We start from the raw sequence: 16,368 nt of genomic DNA on the forward strand, positions 1-16,368 counted from the left end.
TCATTTACAAAGTCAGAACATGGATCACAGCTTCCTAACCTGAGCTCCAAAGTAGTCGCCACCAGTAGTTGTCTTCTCTTTTTCACTGAACCGGATAACCTCTCTCTCCTCTGCACCAAGGGGCCAGGAAATCTGCTTGATGTGTCACTGCCCTGCCTGTGGATCTCCACAAACACAGAAATCCCGAGAGAACCACAGCATTGCCTTTGTTCCCTGGTTGGAAGGTGGGGCGCAGAGAAGATGAGAGGTGCAGGAGATAATTTGGACAAAGGGATTAAGAAGCATCATTAAAAGATCAACGGGGAGCAGAAGCACCAACCACTGAAAAATAGGGGGCAGCCAAGGAAGGTGCACTGTGTCTCCTGTCAGCTCGGATCTGCTGAGGGAATAGAGGTTTTCACATGGGTCTCAAACCCCACGTTTGGACCCATCCCACCACCATGTGACACCAGGGTGAATGATGGGCACAGGACACATGAGGAGCGAAGGAGCATGTGCTGTCATGCCAGACCAGAAAGCTAGGGCCTCTTCTTGTTAGCACACTTGAGATGAAGCCCTTGATGTTCTGGGAATATCCAAGGAGAGGAATAGGGGGTTTTTTTCCAAGTTAAGCATGTTTCTTACTTGGGATCTAGGCACCTGGACAAAAAATCCTGTTTGGCATTTACAAAGTATCTGTCAGGAAACAAATATAGGCGGCAGATCAAAGCTGCTTTCTGCCATTCCTCCTACTCTGGGTGTTTCACCTTTCTGTGAGCCACAGGAAGCCTCTGAAACTCACAGCAGGGCGGAATAGCCTTGTGAGACTTGCCAATGACAGATTTAAAAACCAAAAAAAAAAATTCCCTTATCACCAGGCTTTCATCTGACACGATAATTCTAAAAATCTGCCTTCCAACAGTTCAACTTCGCTTCAGCGAATGTCTCACCAAGCCCCTTCTAATAAATATTGTTTATGATTTCTACGACACACTTGTTTTGCAGTGAAATTGTGGAGGCAGTGATCACTGGGTTGATTGACACCTAGTTATTGAATCAAACATACTTCTATTTCACTAGTCACAGACCACACATGCCAAATTTGATACTGAAACAGCTTCTGTTAGGCATTTTGGAGAGGGCTTGAGAAGAAAATCAGTCTTATAACAAAAATCTTAACTATGCTGCAGCTACCGCAGCACCATAATACTTATTTCTCTCCTGCTGGCAATTTGAAGGCAGAGCACTGAACACCAGAGGACTTCTCTATGGAGGGAGAGATAACAGCAGACATTTACTGAAAGGATGGGGGTTGTTTTCTCTTAACAATGGAAGTGTACACAGATGGATTTGGTAGTTCTCAGCTGGTGAGCAAATATTCAGCTCTAGCTCATTGTTGCTCTTTGGGTGGGAAAAATGGATTTCACATAAGTATTCCTTTCTGGGTTCATGAAAGACAGAATGCAGGCAAGCTGAGTGGCAGAGTTAGGCAAAAGCAGCCACTGCACAACATGTGATGTGAAGCCGGTCAGAACAGGGAGCTGAGGCAAAAGGCCGCCATTAATTCATGAAAGGCAATAATTTACTTTCTCAGAAAAAAAAATACTTGTTCTAAATCTGACAAAACATTTTATAAGCTGTTTTTCCTAAAGGGGACATGAAAATCATAGCTCAGAGATGGATGAAGGTTCAACAAGAGTTTCCAGAGAAACTATTTCTTTACTCCACCTCCTCTCTCCAAGGCACCTCAGGAATGATTTGGGAGCTTAAGCCACAGCATCCATGACCACTTTTGACATCTCGGGCAATATGAACAATCCACATTGTGGCTGACACACCCACTAGAGATCCCTACCCATACATCCAAGTAGCTGGAACATAGGCAGTGAAGCTTCTGGCAACTTATATTTCTTTTGGCATTTACATTCTGGCACCTGAATTACTTTGCTGATGTTTTCTTCTACATCCTCATCTTGTATAAGGGGGTGAGATAAAGGAACCTGGGAAGTGGCAGCTACCATTAGGCACAGAAAGGCATTTAATGACTATTCTCCAGTTGCCATCTCTAGCAGTAGAAGGGTGCCTGAGTTCTATACCTGTGAAACAATCCTGAGCAGTTCCTTTACCCAAATAAATTCTCCCCTCCTCAAGATTCTTCGCAATGCCTTTTCATTTTAATAAGAAGGGGATTTAATACCCCTTGTAACTGCCGTAACAGCTCAGACTCAAAGGCGTCCTCTGAAGATCCATAGTTTTGCTCTTAAACCTCTCTCTTTGGAGATTCCTCACGTAATTGCACTCCAACTTTTGTCCTCCTCTGAACTTTGCTGAGTTTTGGAAAGTGCTGATTAGACCAAACAGAAAATTTCTTTGGCAGTTACAGAAATAGAATCTTCAGAAATTTTTAAAAAATATTGTTAGTCAAGCTCTCCGGATAGCTATTTGTATTTTGCTTTTCAAGAGCAATTTGTTCACTGAGCTTAACCCTATTCCCAGTACATCCAGGCATCACACACAGATAGCTTTTTTCTACATAGTTTTACATGCTATTTCCAGAAATTACTTGGAGAACTTATTTCTGATACTGTTAAGTCCCATTTATTTCGGCCAAACTAACCAAAAGGGAAAAAAAAACAAAGCTTGTTATTGGTCTGGCCTGGTTTGTGATGATGATGATATATCCACACGAAGCATTACATTATCTGCAAGTACACATTGGCAAGCTAAAAACTGGAAATTCTTTTGAATTCATGTTTAGAAGAAATGGACTTATGTCCTTCTGTAGAGAAACCACTTAGAAGGCAAAAGCGATTCTTTAAGTTTTAGCCTCACCTCAGTGACAATTCTTCTGTTTCAGGAAGCGAACACAAACATTCAGTGCCGATCTTCCCAGTGCAATCCCAAACAGGAGCAGCAGCTTAACTGTGTCACCCTCTAACACCTGAAATCCTTGGCTCAGCACTTTCTAGAAGAAGAGCCTGTGCTGCACTGCTACTGCTCCACTCCACCACCACCACATCAAACATGAGATATCAGGCTCTAACCTTGTCAGCACTGAGTGTGAAATTTCTATGGCACTCCCAGTACTCCACGCCACCATGAAGGTGGAAATTTTGTCCACATTTTGTGAAAAAAAAAAAATTGCAAACCTTTAGCCTTTGAATTTGCAGAAAAAAACCCCAAGTTACACACTCGCATGCACACAAATGGCAACCATACAACCAGCAGGACATGAAAGACATCTCTTCTGGAAAAATACACAATTAAAGTGCCATTGTCCCCTCATCAGAACTGCTTGAGGGCTGTTGGAGTGAAAGTGAAGAGAGGGAGAGGAGAGAAAAACAGCCACTGCAAATAAGCAGAGTATTTCATTAGAGAGTTATCTCCTTCTTGCAAGAATGAGTGCTCAAATGGATAATACTTTCCTGTGAAATCCAGGTTTCCAGCTTCGTGTTAAGAAGAGGCTCTTACCTTATGGGATTATCCATCCTTGATACTGTGAGAAACGCTGCTAAATTCGCTGTGTAGGAAGAACACACAATGAGGGTGAAGAGCCACCAGCTTCCCATTACAATGCGCATCGCCACAGAATTGACAGTGGACTCACCCCCTACAAATAAACAGAGAAATGGAGGGTCTCTCAGCAGATTCCATGTACAGTCACCCTCTGTGTGCCCTGGTATGTTACACTTTGTTGGAGCTCCTCTCTGCTTCCCCTCCAGTCTGCCATTTCACTGTGGGAAAAACATTGCTTCTGTTAAGGCTGATAATTCACAAGAATTTTCTCCAGTCAACCTCTTGCCCTAGACAGTGTTCTAGAAAATCATCTTTCAAAATATTTCCCTTGAGAATTTATTGAGGATCAAATCTAAAGAACATGAAAAATGTTCCAACCAAAGTTGAATGCTGAAGCACAACTAATACACAGGAATTAAATAATTACAGTGTTCAGAATATAGTAATATTCTGTTTTCAATTACCCTTTCAGAATTGGAAAAAAAAGCCCCACAGAACAGCCTAATGGTTTGTGTGCTATCTTTGCTGTATTTAAATCTGCAAAGACTGAAGCATTAGTGTCATTACTAGTTACCCTTTACAAGGTTTCAAACCATGTGAAGGTTTCTTTCCGGCACTCTTCGAGCAGAGTGATACTTGAGCATCGTTGGAGACTTTACCACAGAGCTGGTTCTACTTACTTCAGCATATGTTTGTGCTGATTGTATCTTACTGCACTTAAACCCATCTTAATGAGGTGAGGGACCAAGTTTCATAGCAATAGGATGGATTTTTCCAGCTGAAGCTTTAGAAACTTGCAATCACAATGAGAAAAAAAAAAAAAAAGTAGAAAAAAGTTAACAACTTTACCCATATGTCAGCATTCAATAAAACCTGCCTTCCAAGAACGCAACTAACATCACAGATACGGCACAAAAACTGTGTGGGCAGATTTTGTAAACAATTAGTTACAAAAATAACTTTGTCCATGGCAGCAGTCCTACTGAATTCAGTAGGATTAGTCCCACGCCTAGAGATTCCTGAGTGTCAAGTTAGTTACATACTCAGTTCAAACAAACAAGAGATGAACTATATATCTCACATGAGTTCAAAACCGTATGCGTTTGCATTTCTATTTATACATTAAACAATTAAAAAGGTGCTAATTTCAGAGCTGGAGAAGTGTTACAGCTCTGTGCCAAGCAGCTCCGTAGTTTATTCCCAGCGTAACAATTTTGCCAAAGAGGCAACACGTAACGCTTCCCGGCAGAGGCCTTCCCCCGCGCGTTTGGCCCGCGCCGGCCCGCTCCCCTGAGGCAGGGCTGGGCACAGGGTGAGTACCTTGCTGGACGAAGGCGCCGTACACCACCCAGATGGCACTGTGCAGGGTGGAGGACACGGACGGGCTGGGCTGCGCCGCGCTCTGCGCCCGCACGGCCTGGATGCGGTTCAGCACGAAGATCAGCACCCCCACGATCGGGATGGCTGCCGCAATGCACGCCCACACCGCGAAGTCGAAAGGAGCGAAGAGAGAGAAGATGTTGATCTTCTCCTCGGGCTTTTTGATTAAGATGCCCACGGAATAGTCCATGTAGCGCTTGCTGAAGTCCACCACGCTCTCCCGCTCGGGTGTTATGGTGATGGCTGAGATGGCCAGGTCTGCTCTCTGCAAGACAAACGCAGCGCATCGCATCGCTCCCTGCCGCCAGGAGTCTGGCCAGCGTCAGCCTCCAGGAGAAGCTTTTCAAGAACCAACCCCTCCTTCTATTACTTACAACATTTAGATGAATTTATATAAACTCTCTAAAAAATAAACAAACAGAATCACTCTCACCATTTAAACAGTTAATTGTACTGGCCTAAAGAAGAGTAATGAAACATAACCTATCAAGGCACTCTTGAACAGAAAGCATGACCCTGACTCCCCTCTGGAGGAAGGGTAGCTTATTTAACCTTTATCCCTCACTCGTTTTCCAAAGGAGGCCTAAAACTCCAAACCATATTAACCCAGTGCACTGCAAGCAGTAAAGAAAGAAACACCACTTATTTAGCTTGTGTATTTGATAGCAGGGTGGGAAGAGCTAATGTTTGTTTTTCTCCCTGCAGAATTGCCAACTTTGCATATTCATGAAGATATTTCATAGGAGAACTGGGGAGAAGATTTTGTTTGGTTTTTTGGTGGGTTTTTTTTTGTTTCTTTTTTATGAATAAATTGATGGAAAAAGCTCCTGACAGGAAGAATGCACTAAGGCAACTTTGTTCCCGAAACTGCTTTGACTTCAATATTTAAAACAAGTAGGTGTTGCATGCAGATAATGCTTAAAGAAAATGCACACTTGATGAAGGGTAAGATAGGAATTAACAAAAAATATTCCCAAAGCTTTTGAAGAGCTTCAATTAGACTTCCAGTGTTTTCTGTCTTAATAAAAGGAGTTCTCTTCAAAAAAATCCAAAATATACATTCTGTTTCCTATCCCTAATTGCGTTGGGAATGTAAAGCAAATATTAGAGGAGGGAGGTTTGCTTTGAAACCCTTTGGAGTCTGTGGAACAAATGGTAGCAGAAATACCATTTAAAAATACGATAATAGATATTTTATTGCTTCAAAGAAAGCAATTTCCGTAGAAACTTAACAGGACTTCTTACCTTTTTTTTAAATCCATGAAATTCAAAGAGCCTATGTCAATGCAAAATAAGTTAAAAATTCTTTATGCTCCCTAGCACCAACCAAGAACATTCCATTATCATACATATCTTTGCTACTGCTTTAATTGCTTCTATTTCTTCCTAAACATCTCCTTATAGATACTGACCCACCTATTTACAAGATAATGAGAAAGCCTGCACTTTCAGTAAAAACCTCCACTGAAGAAGAATAACCTTTTTTACAAAAAACAGCAACATGGAATATTACTTCTTTTGATTCTTCTTGTTTAACACTTGTCCCATGTCAGGTTGCAAGAACATGAACAAAATACACTCATTTCATTCTCTGGGAGATTCTAACCTACAAACTCTACCCATTTACTTAAATGGTGTTCAATTAACTTACTCCTGGATTTGCAATTTGGTCCTCTTAATTACCAATTTGGTAATTAAGAAATTTGGTCCTCTCAGTTTTAAATGAATTAATAATCTTGAGACCAGTTTAAATTTGGATCCCCTATTACTGGGGCTAACTTTTCCTGTATGGGAGAAAAACTCAGTTGTCCTTACTCAATAGTCTTTATTAAACACATCACCACAGAATGACCAAAATAAAGTCCTATCTACATAACAACTTTCAAAGAAAAAATGACAAAAAATAAAATAATAGTAGTTAATATTTTAAAGAGAATACCTTATTTTTTCTCTATTTTCTACGCTCATTCCCTCACACACACTAACATGACCTCTATTCTTATAGCAATGTAAAGACATAGATTTACACCAATATAATTTACATCGAGAGCTGCAGGGAGCAAATAAAACAAGAGACTCTCTAGTTCCTATCCTGTATACAGAGTCTCAAATCGCAGTTTATATCACATTCAAACCATCCACAGCTGGTGGTTGGATTCTGCAGTGCATTCTGCACTGGTGCCTTCATCCTAATTCATTCTCCTGTAATATTTTTAAATGCAGCCTCTTCTTTGCGTACCTTGTTAATGAGTTCTCCAATCATGCCATTCCAGGAGCTGTTTTGGAGCTGGTGTCCATACTTGCCATCAGGAGCTTGATATATCTCATACTTGAAGCCCAGATTCTTAGCCAGTGCATCCAGGACATCAATGGAAAATCCTTTATATCGTTTTGGCTGCCCAAGGATGTTCTCTGCCACCATCACAAAAGGTTCTTCCTGAGAACAAAACAGTATCTTAACTGACACTTGAAGCAAGATTTTTTGTTTGCTTCTCTGAGCAAAAGGGTATTTTCTGAGTTAATTCTGGACAACTTGGCACAGACAGTTGAGACACCCATAACTTTCTCAGGCAAAAATTGTAGGTATACATGGGATACTGGGAAGCTTCCCAACCAGACACCACTGCCTCAGCATTTGAGTCCTATCCATAGCCTTGGTTTTTCTATAAGTTCTCGAGAAGAAGCAGAGACTCCAGAAGAAATTCAACTCCAGATTTAGAAAGCCATCTTTTACATATACAAGGCCTCATCTTTTATCCAGGACACATATTAAAACACGAGCTAAAACCACTGCAATTTTGCGAACATTAAAAATTTTGAAAATTCAAATAATAACCTTCATTGGTACTGGTTTCTGGAGTATTTTAATTTATGAAGCCTGTTTTGGGACCAAGGAAATGCAGCATTTCATGGTATGTTTTCTGCTGGGGATGGGTGTCCTGCTCTCCTGCAGGGGAATCCCAGGGATGTTGGTGGCACAGCCACTGCAGTTGACTGCCTTTGTAGCCTCGTACTGTCACAGAAGGGATCTGCTCACCTCTCACACCAGCTACAGCATAAATTGAGGGAAGAAAATTGGGGGCTGGAGAGACTGCCCTCATGTTCATATGTACCCTTAGGTACTGCCTATTTGTACCATGATTCAGAAGAAGAGAACTGAAAACAAAAAACCCACAGCATATTCTGCAATCTGCAGACTACAATATCTTAGCCAGGAATGCATTCAAGCCCTAATTTGCCCCTAATGTAGTACTTGGCTGACAGGAGCTCTTAACCACTCCAGAGTTTCACAGACAGTGGTCCCAAAAGCGTAATGATTTTTTTGGAAAGATGACACCTTTCTAAAAGATATAGTTTATCTCAATGGGAATTTATGAGCTTGATGCAGAAACACTTGATTAAATTTTACACCCTGCAGCATACAAGAACCAAGATTAGATTATCATAATTGGCCCATCTGATCTTAAAATCCATGAAATGCTGAAAACTGCCTATCCAAGCTGGAGGACGGTATCTGGAATTCACCCCTGTGCACTCAGGCGCTGTGCTGGTAGGAATTACAATGCAGAAAAACAGCATAAGCAAACAAATGCTCTGTATCACAGAGTGCACATAAAATAATAAAGGGCCATCACCTATCTATCTTCCTTGCTTATGTAACTGATCATCCAAAAATACAGAACTGAAAATGATAGGGGAAAACACTGCGGGAAGTGCCCCAAATATTCAGTCAGATCCTTTTTATTTTGAGTGGTTTTTTTCCTGAACTCAGAAAGGATCATACCAAGACAGTCACCACTTTGAGTGTCACTCCTTGTAAGTCGTTGCCCAGACGTCGCTCTTGGAGGCTGCCGTTCAGTCCTTTCTCAGAGTCCCACGTCGCCAACTGGAACAGAAAGTACCGAAGAACGTAGAATTTTTAACGTAGAATTGGAATTAGGGCAATTCAGAGGCCAGACATAAACAAGTACCTTGCCTGAATGTATGTTCATTGATGCGTGCAATATAAATGCTCTATTATCTGTAGTACTTATCATATCATTTCACTTAGTTCACTCTGATATTACATTTCTCCTCAGTAAGTTAATATTGCCTGAGAGACCTCAGGACTACCTGTGGTTGCACTATCCCAGATTTCCCTCTATTTTCAAATATCCTATATTTATCAAAGACCAACCTTTTTTTTCTACTGTGTTTTAGCTCACCTGCAGTCATAAATTCTTGATACAGATTCTACAGTGTCAAACTGTCTCAATTCACATTTTCTTCAGCTCCTATCTTAAGTCCTGTTTTCTCTGTTCTTGCCCTACTTCTAGGTGATCTCTAAAACAATTACAGCCTCTTGAGCTCCCAGGCTCCTGATGAACAAGTATCTCATATCTACCAGATGTACCATATGCGTGTTTTCAGGATATCTCCCTGGAACACTACATCTAAATATTTTATTTTTCAATTAAATGCATATTTTTGAAAATTCTTTTTACTGCATTTTCTGAAGAGAAATACAGTTCAATTCAATAGAACAGATTCAATAGAAAAGTCAGTCTTAAGTGACCTTTGGATTATTCAAACTAAATATGCTCCTGAGCAGCAGCAGAAACAGTCAGACACTCCTTTTGCTTTCAAACAGAATCCACAGTGTCATTTGGTTCAGAAGAGACATAAATAGTATCAAGTAGAAACTGTTTTCTTCTTCTTTTTCAGATGTACTCTCAAACACCAATACTATGATCACATATTTGGAAGCAGTGTTGTTAGCTGAAGGCATGCCCTGTAGAAATTAAACGCAGTCCAAGATCTGTGAAATATGGATTCCTCCTGCCAGAAGCTAATTGTCATGTAACAAGTCAAAATCTTCTTGGAAAGAACTTACTTCACTGAAAATGCCTATGGCTAGATGTCTTACATGATTTATTTCTATGACTTCAGTTTTATCCTAAAGCTTCACAAATCAAATCAACAAATAAAATGTGATGGAAGAGATCTGTATAGTTTTATTTCTGTTTTGTTGCATTAAACTGATAAACAGGGAACTGGAAGAGAACAAGACATTCAGTGAATATTCAGCAACTATCACAACTGATGAAAATTATTCCACAGTCACTAAATCTTGAAAGCTAAGACACAGGAGAGGAAAGACTTAAGGTACACCTCCTTTTATCCAGATGACCTGGAGGATGGAGGAGGAGAATGTATGAATAATTTTCCGCTTTCTAATGACATTCCTGAAAGCTAAAATATCTCATATTGAACACTCTGCTCCTGTGATGGCAGTTTGGAGTGACAGAGGAGCATCTGCACATCAAGTGTCTGCGGCGACACTGGCAGATAGATACCTGTAGCCAAGATATCTTTTGAATTTTGATGCTTGCTCTGAAATATTTCCAGATGCTCCTCAGCCCTTGCTACTGCCAAACCAAATGGACATATCTTTCCTTTGACATAAATCAACACGGTTCAACAAACTTCAAGGATCAGCGTAAGTGTGTATAGCATCTACTGTGTCTCAAATCTGTAAAGAAAGCTTACTGTTTAAACCTTCTTTGCTTGTCCTAGGCATATGATCAAGACTTTTGCCAAAATGGCTTGCAAAATCTACAGGTGATAAATAGTCACTAAAAATGGGAAATGTTTACTTCATCAATGGCGGACTGACACATCGTTTTTTTCTCCTACATATGCACCTTTCAGAATCTGATTTCATGTAAGGGCCTTAGACTTCTCAAATACTCTATGTTTCATATTCTGCACTATCTCGAAGAGTTCCAAGAAATACTGGAAACAAGACAGTGTCAACCCATGAATTTTTTTTTTTTCAAAAGGAGAAGACAAATCTTCTTCTTCTATGCAGCAGGGGTAAGTGCAAGGAGAAGGAGCATATTTTGCTTCAGAACAGTACTCCAGAATACTGTACTACAAACTTTTCAGCCTCTTAAAAGCAAACTATAAAGATAAAAATCATAAATGGAACATAAGGAAAACCATTTCCAGAAGGGATTTTCCCTGTGCATCTTTGTGCTTTGGAACACTTCGAGCATTTGTTAAGAACTGTGCCAATTTTATCTTCCACTTCTTGCAGCCAGAATTTTGTTTATAGGACTGATGTATTTACAGATATGTATATCAATTTTTGACAGCTGACCTGGCAAGATCAGTGCCTGAGAAACTAATTTCCAGCACGGTTACACACCATGAGTACTGCTGTTAAGGCTATTAGAGTTTCATTCTTTGTAGAAATATGTACAAATTTCCTACCAGAAGTCTGTAGCCAAAGGTTATAGCCCAGCCATCAGCTGACAGGAGATAAAGGGCTTTTAGATCTGACTATGAGAAACAACTGCTTGCAGAATCAGCACTTGCAGGATGTGTTTAAAAAAAAAAAACAAAAAAACAATGGTCTTTGGGTCATGTATTTAATGGTAGTCTGGGGGGGATTTTTTGATTCTCAAGTTACCTGGTTATGTGAGTTCAAGTTTTGAAATCAGTCACTTTATTAAAGACTTTCCACTTAAAGATTCCTAGCTTTTCTTTCTGAAACAGCCCTGTTGCTGGGAGTCCTCTAGTTCTAGCTGTACAGCAGAAGCTAAACAACTCAGTAAAGACTACCCAGAGGAAATAAATGTGGAACTCAGACAAAAAGGTAATTTGTTGGAAAATTCTGACTCAAAACATGCTTCCAATTTTAGTCAATATTTACTGCATTTTCTAGAACTGCAAGGGAAGGTTTGGAGAGAGAAAATAACAACTTTAACATTGTTTTCACCCTCCACAAGCAACACAGGATGAAACAAAGACACTTACTCAAAACACAAGCAAAACAATTGTGTGTCATAGGCCCAACCAGAGATGCAAATTATCCCAAACTACTAGTAAATTCAGTTGAAAACAGACATTAGCAAATAAAGTGTTCAATGTTTCTATCACAGTATCAAATGTGATTATCTACACTATTTTAGTATACGACGCAGTAGTTACTGTCCAAATAATGCATGTCACTGCTATCTAACACAGTTTGAAGTATGACACCATCCTAAACATGATCTACTTTTCAGGAAAAACATGATTTACATAAGAAATGAAAAAGATAATTCTTAACAGATGCATATTAATGTTTGAAATTATTACAGTCTATCCATAGCATACATCCTCTATTTTACCAAAGCCCAAAAACTTTGGGCAACTTTGTTGGAGCTAAGGTTACACTATCCAAGGAAAGTAAATTTGGAAACCCCATACTTGAAATCTGAAAAACTTACAAGAGACAGGAAAGAGAAAAGAGTGCAAGGCAGGCAAGCCCTCACACCATGAGACAGAGACACCCCTATTAACCAGAGCACATTTTTTGTGAATACAAAAGCTGTTCTGTCCATGGAGTGTAATAAATTAATCTATGCCATTCACAGTCTAAAAATGCTTTTAGATTCAAGTTAGACTCAAACAGATTTCATTTCAATGACAACTTGTTTCTTAACCTTGAAGTCAACAGAGTTTATGTCAAGTATGATGTCCTTGTACCATGTGCGCCTATTTTACACACCGCTCCCTCATTTCTTTTGCAAGACTTGCAATACAGCTAAAAGCAGATTTTAAGTGAACCTCATAATAAAACAACATATAAACAAGAAAATTAATGTTTACAGATGACAAATATAAAATAAGGGAGCGGGCCATTAAATAAATGGAGCAAATTGGACACTTCTTTGTTACAGTTCTAAGGAATAAAAGGAATTTCATTTAAATCTTAAAACAAATGTAAGTCCACTTAAAATATTAAAGTCCACAATTCCATTTCAAATGCAGTATACCAGGAATCTACAGATTTTTCTGCCATTCAAAACAAGGTAGTAATAGGACTCAGTTTGAATTAGTAGTAGAAGTAGTAGCTGTTAAAAACTTTCATATTTGTGTAATCCACAATCATATAAAACAGGATTCAGAAAATGTAAAGGTATCAAATCTCTCACTTGCAAGCAAATCCAAACACTGACACAATTTATTTCCATCAGAGCTACATCATTATTAGGAATATTCTAACATTTGTACTCTAAAGCATAAGCTTATAGTCAATACAGGGACAAGACACTGGGTGAGATCAGCAGATGAACCGATTTGAGATACATCCTGTGGTTCAGCATAACTCAGCCCTGCTTGCAGTCATCTCCATCCAGATATTCTAGTCTGATATTTTGCATTTTTTTGTATTGAACATATCTTGCTTCCAAACATTTGCAGTGTGAATGGAACACCTGTGCACCCACAGCCACAGGGAACCCCAAAACTCGTTAAAACCATGAAGCAGAGGGCTGAGATCCAAGTCTCAAAATGTGCATAAACTCCCAGTCTTTGGGTGAAAGTGTTATGCCATCCTGCTCAATGCAGGGCATTAAGGGGCACCAGAAGGCCTGCATCTACTTGATAAAAGGTCGGAGAAGGGCAGGGAGAGCATGGAAAGCTGCAGAAAGTTAGAAAAAGGTGCAGAGGGAAAGGCTGCCTACCCTGGGGTTGCTCTGCCAATGCTGCTTCTACAAGGGGACCCTGGTTTAGTGTCCAGGACAGCAAAGGATGCAGATGTGGCTGTTGATGCTTTAATGGGTCTTTAAGAATGCAAAACCGTCAGGGAGAAGAATTCAATTTATTCCAGTTTTAGCACAGATTCTTTTGCAAATTTATGGCGCTATATTGATGAAAATAAAATTTCTCCAGAGAATCACAGGAAGATGAGCATGAGGTAGTAAGACCTAAAAATTACAAAGTCATTCTGAAAAAAACTTGACTGTTTTTTCAATAGTACTGCAGAATTAATAGGTAGCTGAGATGAAAAGGACAATATGCTTGTATCTGAATTTTAGCATTATTTCATACAAGGTCTTGTGAACCCTCACCTAGAGCAATTTGTTTCCTGAAAAAAGACAATACCACATGATTTACAGATTAGCTTCTATGGAACAATGAAGAATGATGTATCAAGATGAGAAGAAAAGTCCTGAATAGCTCAGAGCAAGTCAATATTAAGATCTTCTTGACATAATAGCTTTCTTACTGTTTTGGAACAGGAAATAGGAAATTACTGATGTTAAAATGTCTAAGATAAAAAGATATCTCAAAACTGGGGAGTGCTAAAAATACATCAAACTAGTACAGTGAGAAAAATAACTTGGAGTAGTAAGAACTCTGACATAAAAAAGTAACATACATCTTGCAAAGTAGAAGTGAACACTTATGAACAGAAAAATGGGAAATAGGCATACTTCAGCTGAAGAAACCAGTGTGGTCCTGGACCCCACATCTCATGGCAGTGTGCGCTGAACAGAGCCTCCACAGCACAGCTGAGAAGAATGTACAGTCTCAACACCGTGGTTAGCATCTGTCTGAACAAGAGTTAGGCATGCTGGGAGAATATCAAGAGAGAACAGGAGAACTGCTACTCTGATGGAGGATTCAGCTCATACAAAAAGGATGAAAGATGCAACTGTGAATATTCAAGATAATGAAAACTAAGAAATGGGAAAATTAGAAACAAAACTAGATATAAGGCAACAAAATTACCACTGCAAACCTTTTGTAATCTACAGAGACCCTTTCACAGGAAATACAAATTGTTTCCTAGAAACATTTATTCATTCGCAGTGCACACTGCTAAATGAGAAACAGATAGAAGGGCAGGGATTTTTTTAGTATTTCTAATCAAAACAATTTTTAATGGGAAAGGCTTGGCACATCCAGGATATAAGGAGGTGCATAGCTAAAGGAAATCAAAGAACTCTGGTCGTTCTTGAATTCACCAGAGATACCAGATCCAAACAACTGTTTCACATAATGCTGGATCACAGCCAAAGGTGGTTAGGATGGTTTTGTCCCACGTGGAACAATTTCATTAAAGTCCCAGAGTATAGGGTTTAACCTGTGATCTCCTCAGTTTGCAATTTCCCAGGTGAGTGGATTGATTGCCATCTTTAAGGCTGGTATAGGGGCATATTATCCACAAAGTTAAAAGGTACTTGTGCAGTCTTTTCAAAGAACATCATAATTCCAGAATACTTGAAAACCTCAGATACTTTCATCTCCAAAAGGAAATAAAATTCCCTACCGCTGAAACAAAGCCATTCCTAGAACTCTGCCAGGGAGAAATTCTGTCAAAAGTGCACAAGAACAATTTGAGGTTCCAGCCTACAACCATTAACTTCGCAAGCCTACGTAACACCACTGAGTCCCGAGAGCCACACTTATATAAAGTTAATTGAGCATAGACCTGGAATAGAAAATAGAGAAAGTTCAAGAACGCTGAAGGAGGGATTTGAGCAGGAAAGAGCAATTGACCTGAACTGACACATCTAAGGAAACAGATATAAACCACTGCTCGCCCAAGCAGCCAGCGAGACAAATGGCAAATGTCTTGGACTGAGATGCCACACAAAGTCTGCCCTTGAAGCAGCACTATGCCCTTCAAAGATACAAGGGAACGGGCTCACAATTAACTGAGAAAAGCAGCGCTAACAGAGTCACCACCACATAGACAGTCCCATGAAACTCTGATTTAGAATTTAAGGAAAAAACCCTCCAGTCGTGCCAACAGAATGTACTTTGGCAAGAAGCTGCATAGTAACAAGGGGAGAATTTACACAAATTAGAATAAAAATTTCAAATTAATTTGAACAGCTCAAAACCAGTGCAAAATGCTAAAAATTACACTGCATTGAAATAAAGTGCAAATTAGTATCAGAAGTGTATTTTTGCCATATAAGATCAATAACAGCACTTAACTTATTATCTAGAGAGTAACTAAATACAATATTGATATGGAGTCTCTTTCTCCATGTAATTTACAATAATTCCTACATAATAAATAGTGAAAACCTAGAGGGGTAAAAACTACATTAGTTAATCCAAAACTGTGGGGATAGTTTAGGACAGAGGAATACCAGCAGAGGCTTTGGTAGAGGTATTTCAGCATTAATATTCTTACTCCCTAGAAGCCTGTGTATTTATTCAGGTCTTGGTCTTCAAATTCTGCCATTCACTGCAGCTAACAATTTCGACCCTACCTATCATAACTCAGCAGTACCTTGCTCCACTATTTTTACGGTCCTTCATTGCAGAGACTATCAAATATTTTGACGTGAGACTAGATGTTTTCCCTTATGTTTTTCATTAGCCAAAGATCAACTCAATTAAATGTAATGATCATACTATTAAAAGCCAACTACTTTACATATAATAGAGCTCTACAACATAAATGAAGATTAAACACATTCTGCCCTATAATACTAATATTAAGGAAGCCTAGGTATTCTCAGGCATTGCTTTCTATGGAATCATAAGTGAGGAGTTTCATGCAGAATTGAAGCAATAGTTTTCTTTCTAACCCTATAGGTTTTATTAACACAGTGTCAGACTTCTTATACCCCTTGGGAATAGATCAGCACCATATACTTTATATTGCATATACATCACATTTAATATTATGTTGCAGGGCATCAATTGTGAGAAATAACC

At 39.4% G+C, this 16,368-nt stretch overlaps 1 protein-coding gene across 6 annotated transcripts in view; it reads right to left on the bottom strand.

Annotated features, from left to right (window-relative positions):
- The window catches only part of GRID1 (glutamate ionotropic receptor delta type subunit 1), a 539,944-nt gene that overhangs the window by 40,595 nt on the left and 482,981 nt on the right, over nt 1-16,368 (bottom strand). For all 6 annotated transcript variants that reach the window (XM_040071277.2, XM_040071278.2, XM_040071276.2 and 3 more), the window contains 4 exons: nt 8,660-8,761; nt 7,115-7,312; nt 4,816-5,140; nt 3,451-3,589 (listed from right to left, as the gene is read on the bottom strand). In XM_040071277.2, the coding sequence (XP_039927211.1) occupies nt 3,451-3,589; nt 4,816-5,140; nt 7,115-7,312; nt 8,660-8,761 (764 nt within the window). The remainder of the gene's footprint in view (nt 1-3,450; nt 3,590-4,815; nt 5,141-7,114; nt 7,313-8,659; nt 8,762-16,368) is intronic.

Source organism: Hirundo rustica, chromosome 8 (genome assembly GCF_015227805.2).
Source record: "Hirundo rustica isolate bHirRus1 chromosome 8, bHirRus1.pri.v3, whole genome shotgun sequence".
Classification (NCBI taxonomy): domain Eukaryota; kingdom Metazoa; phylum Chordata; class Aves; order Passeriformes; family Hirundinidae; genus Hirundo; species Hirundo rustica.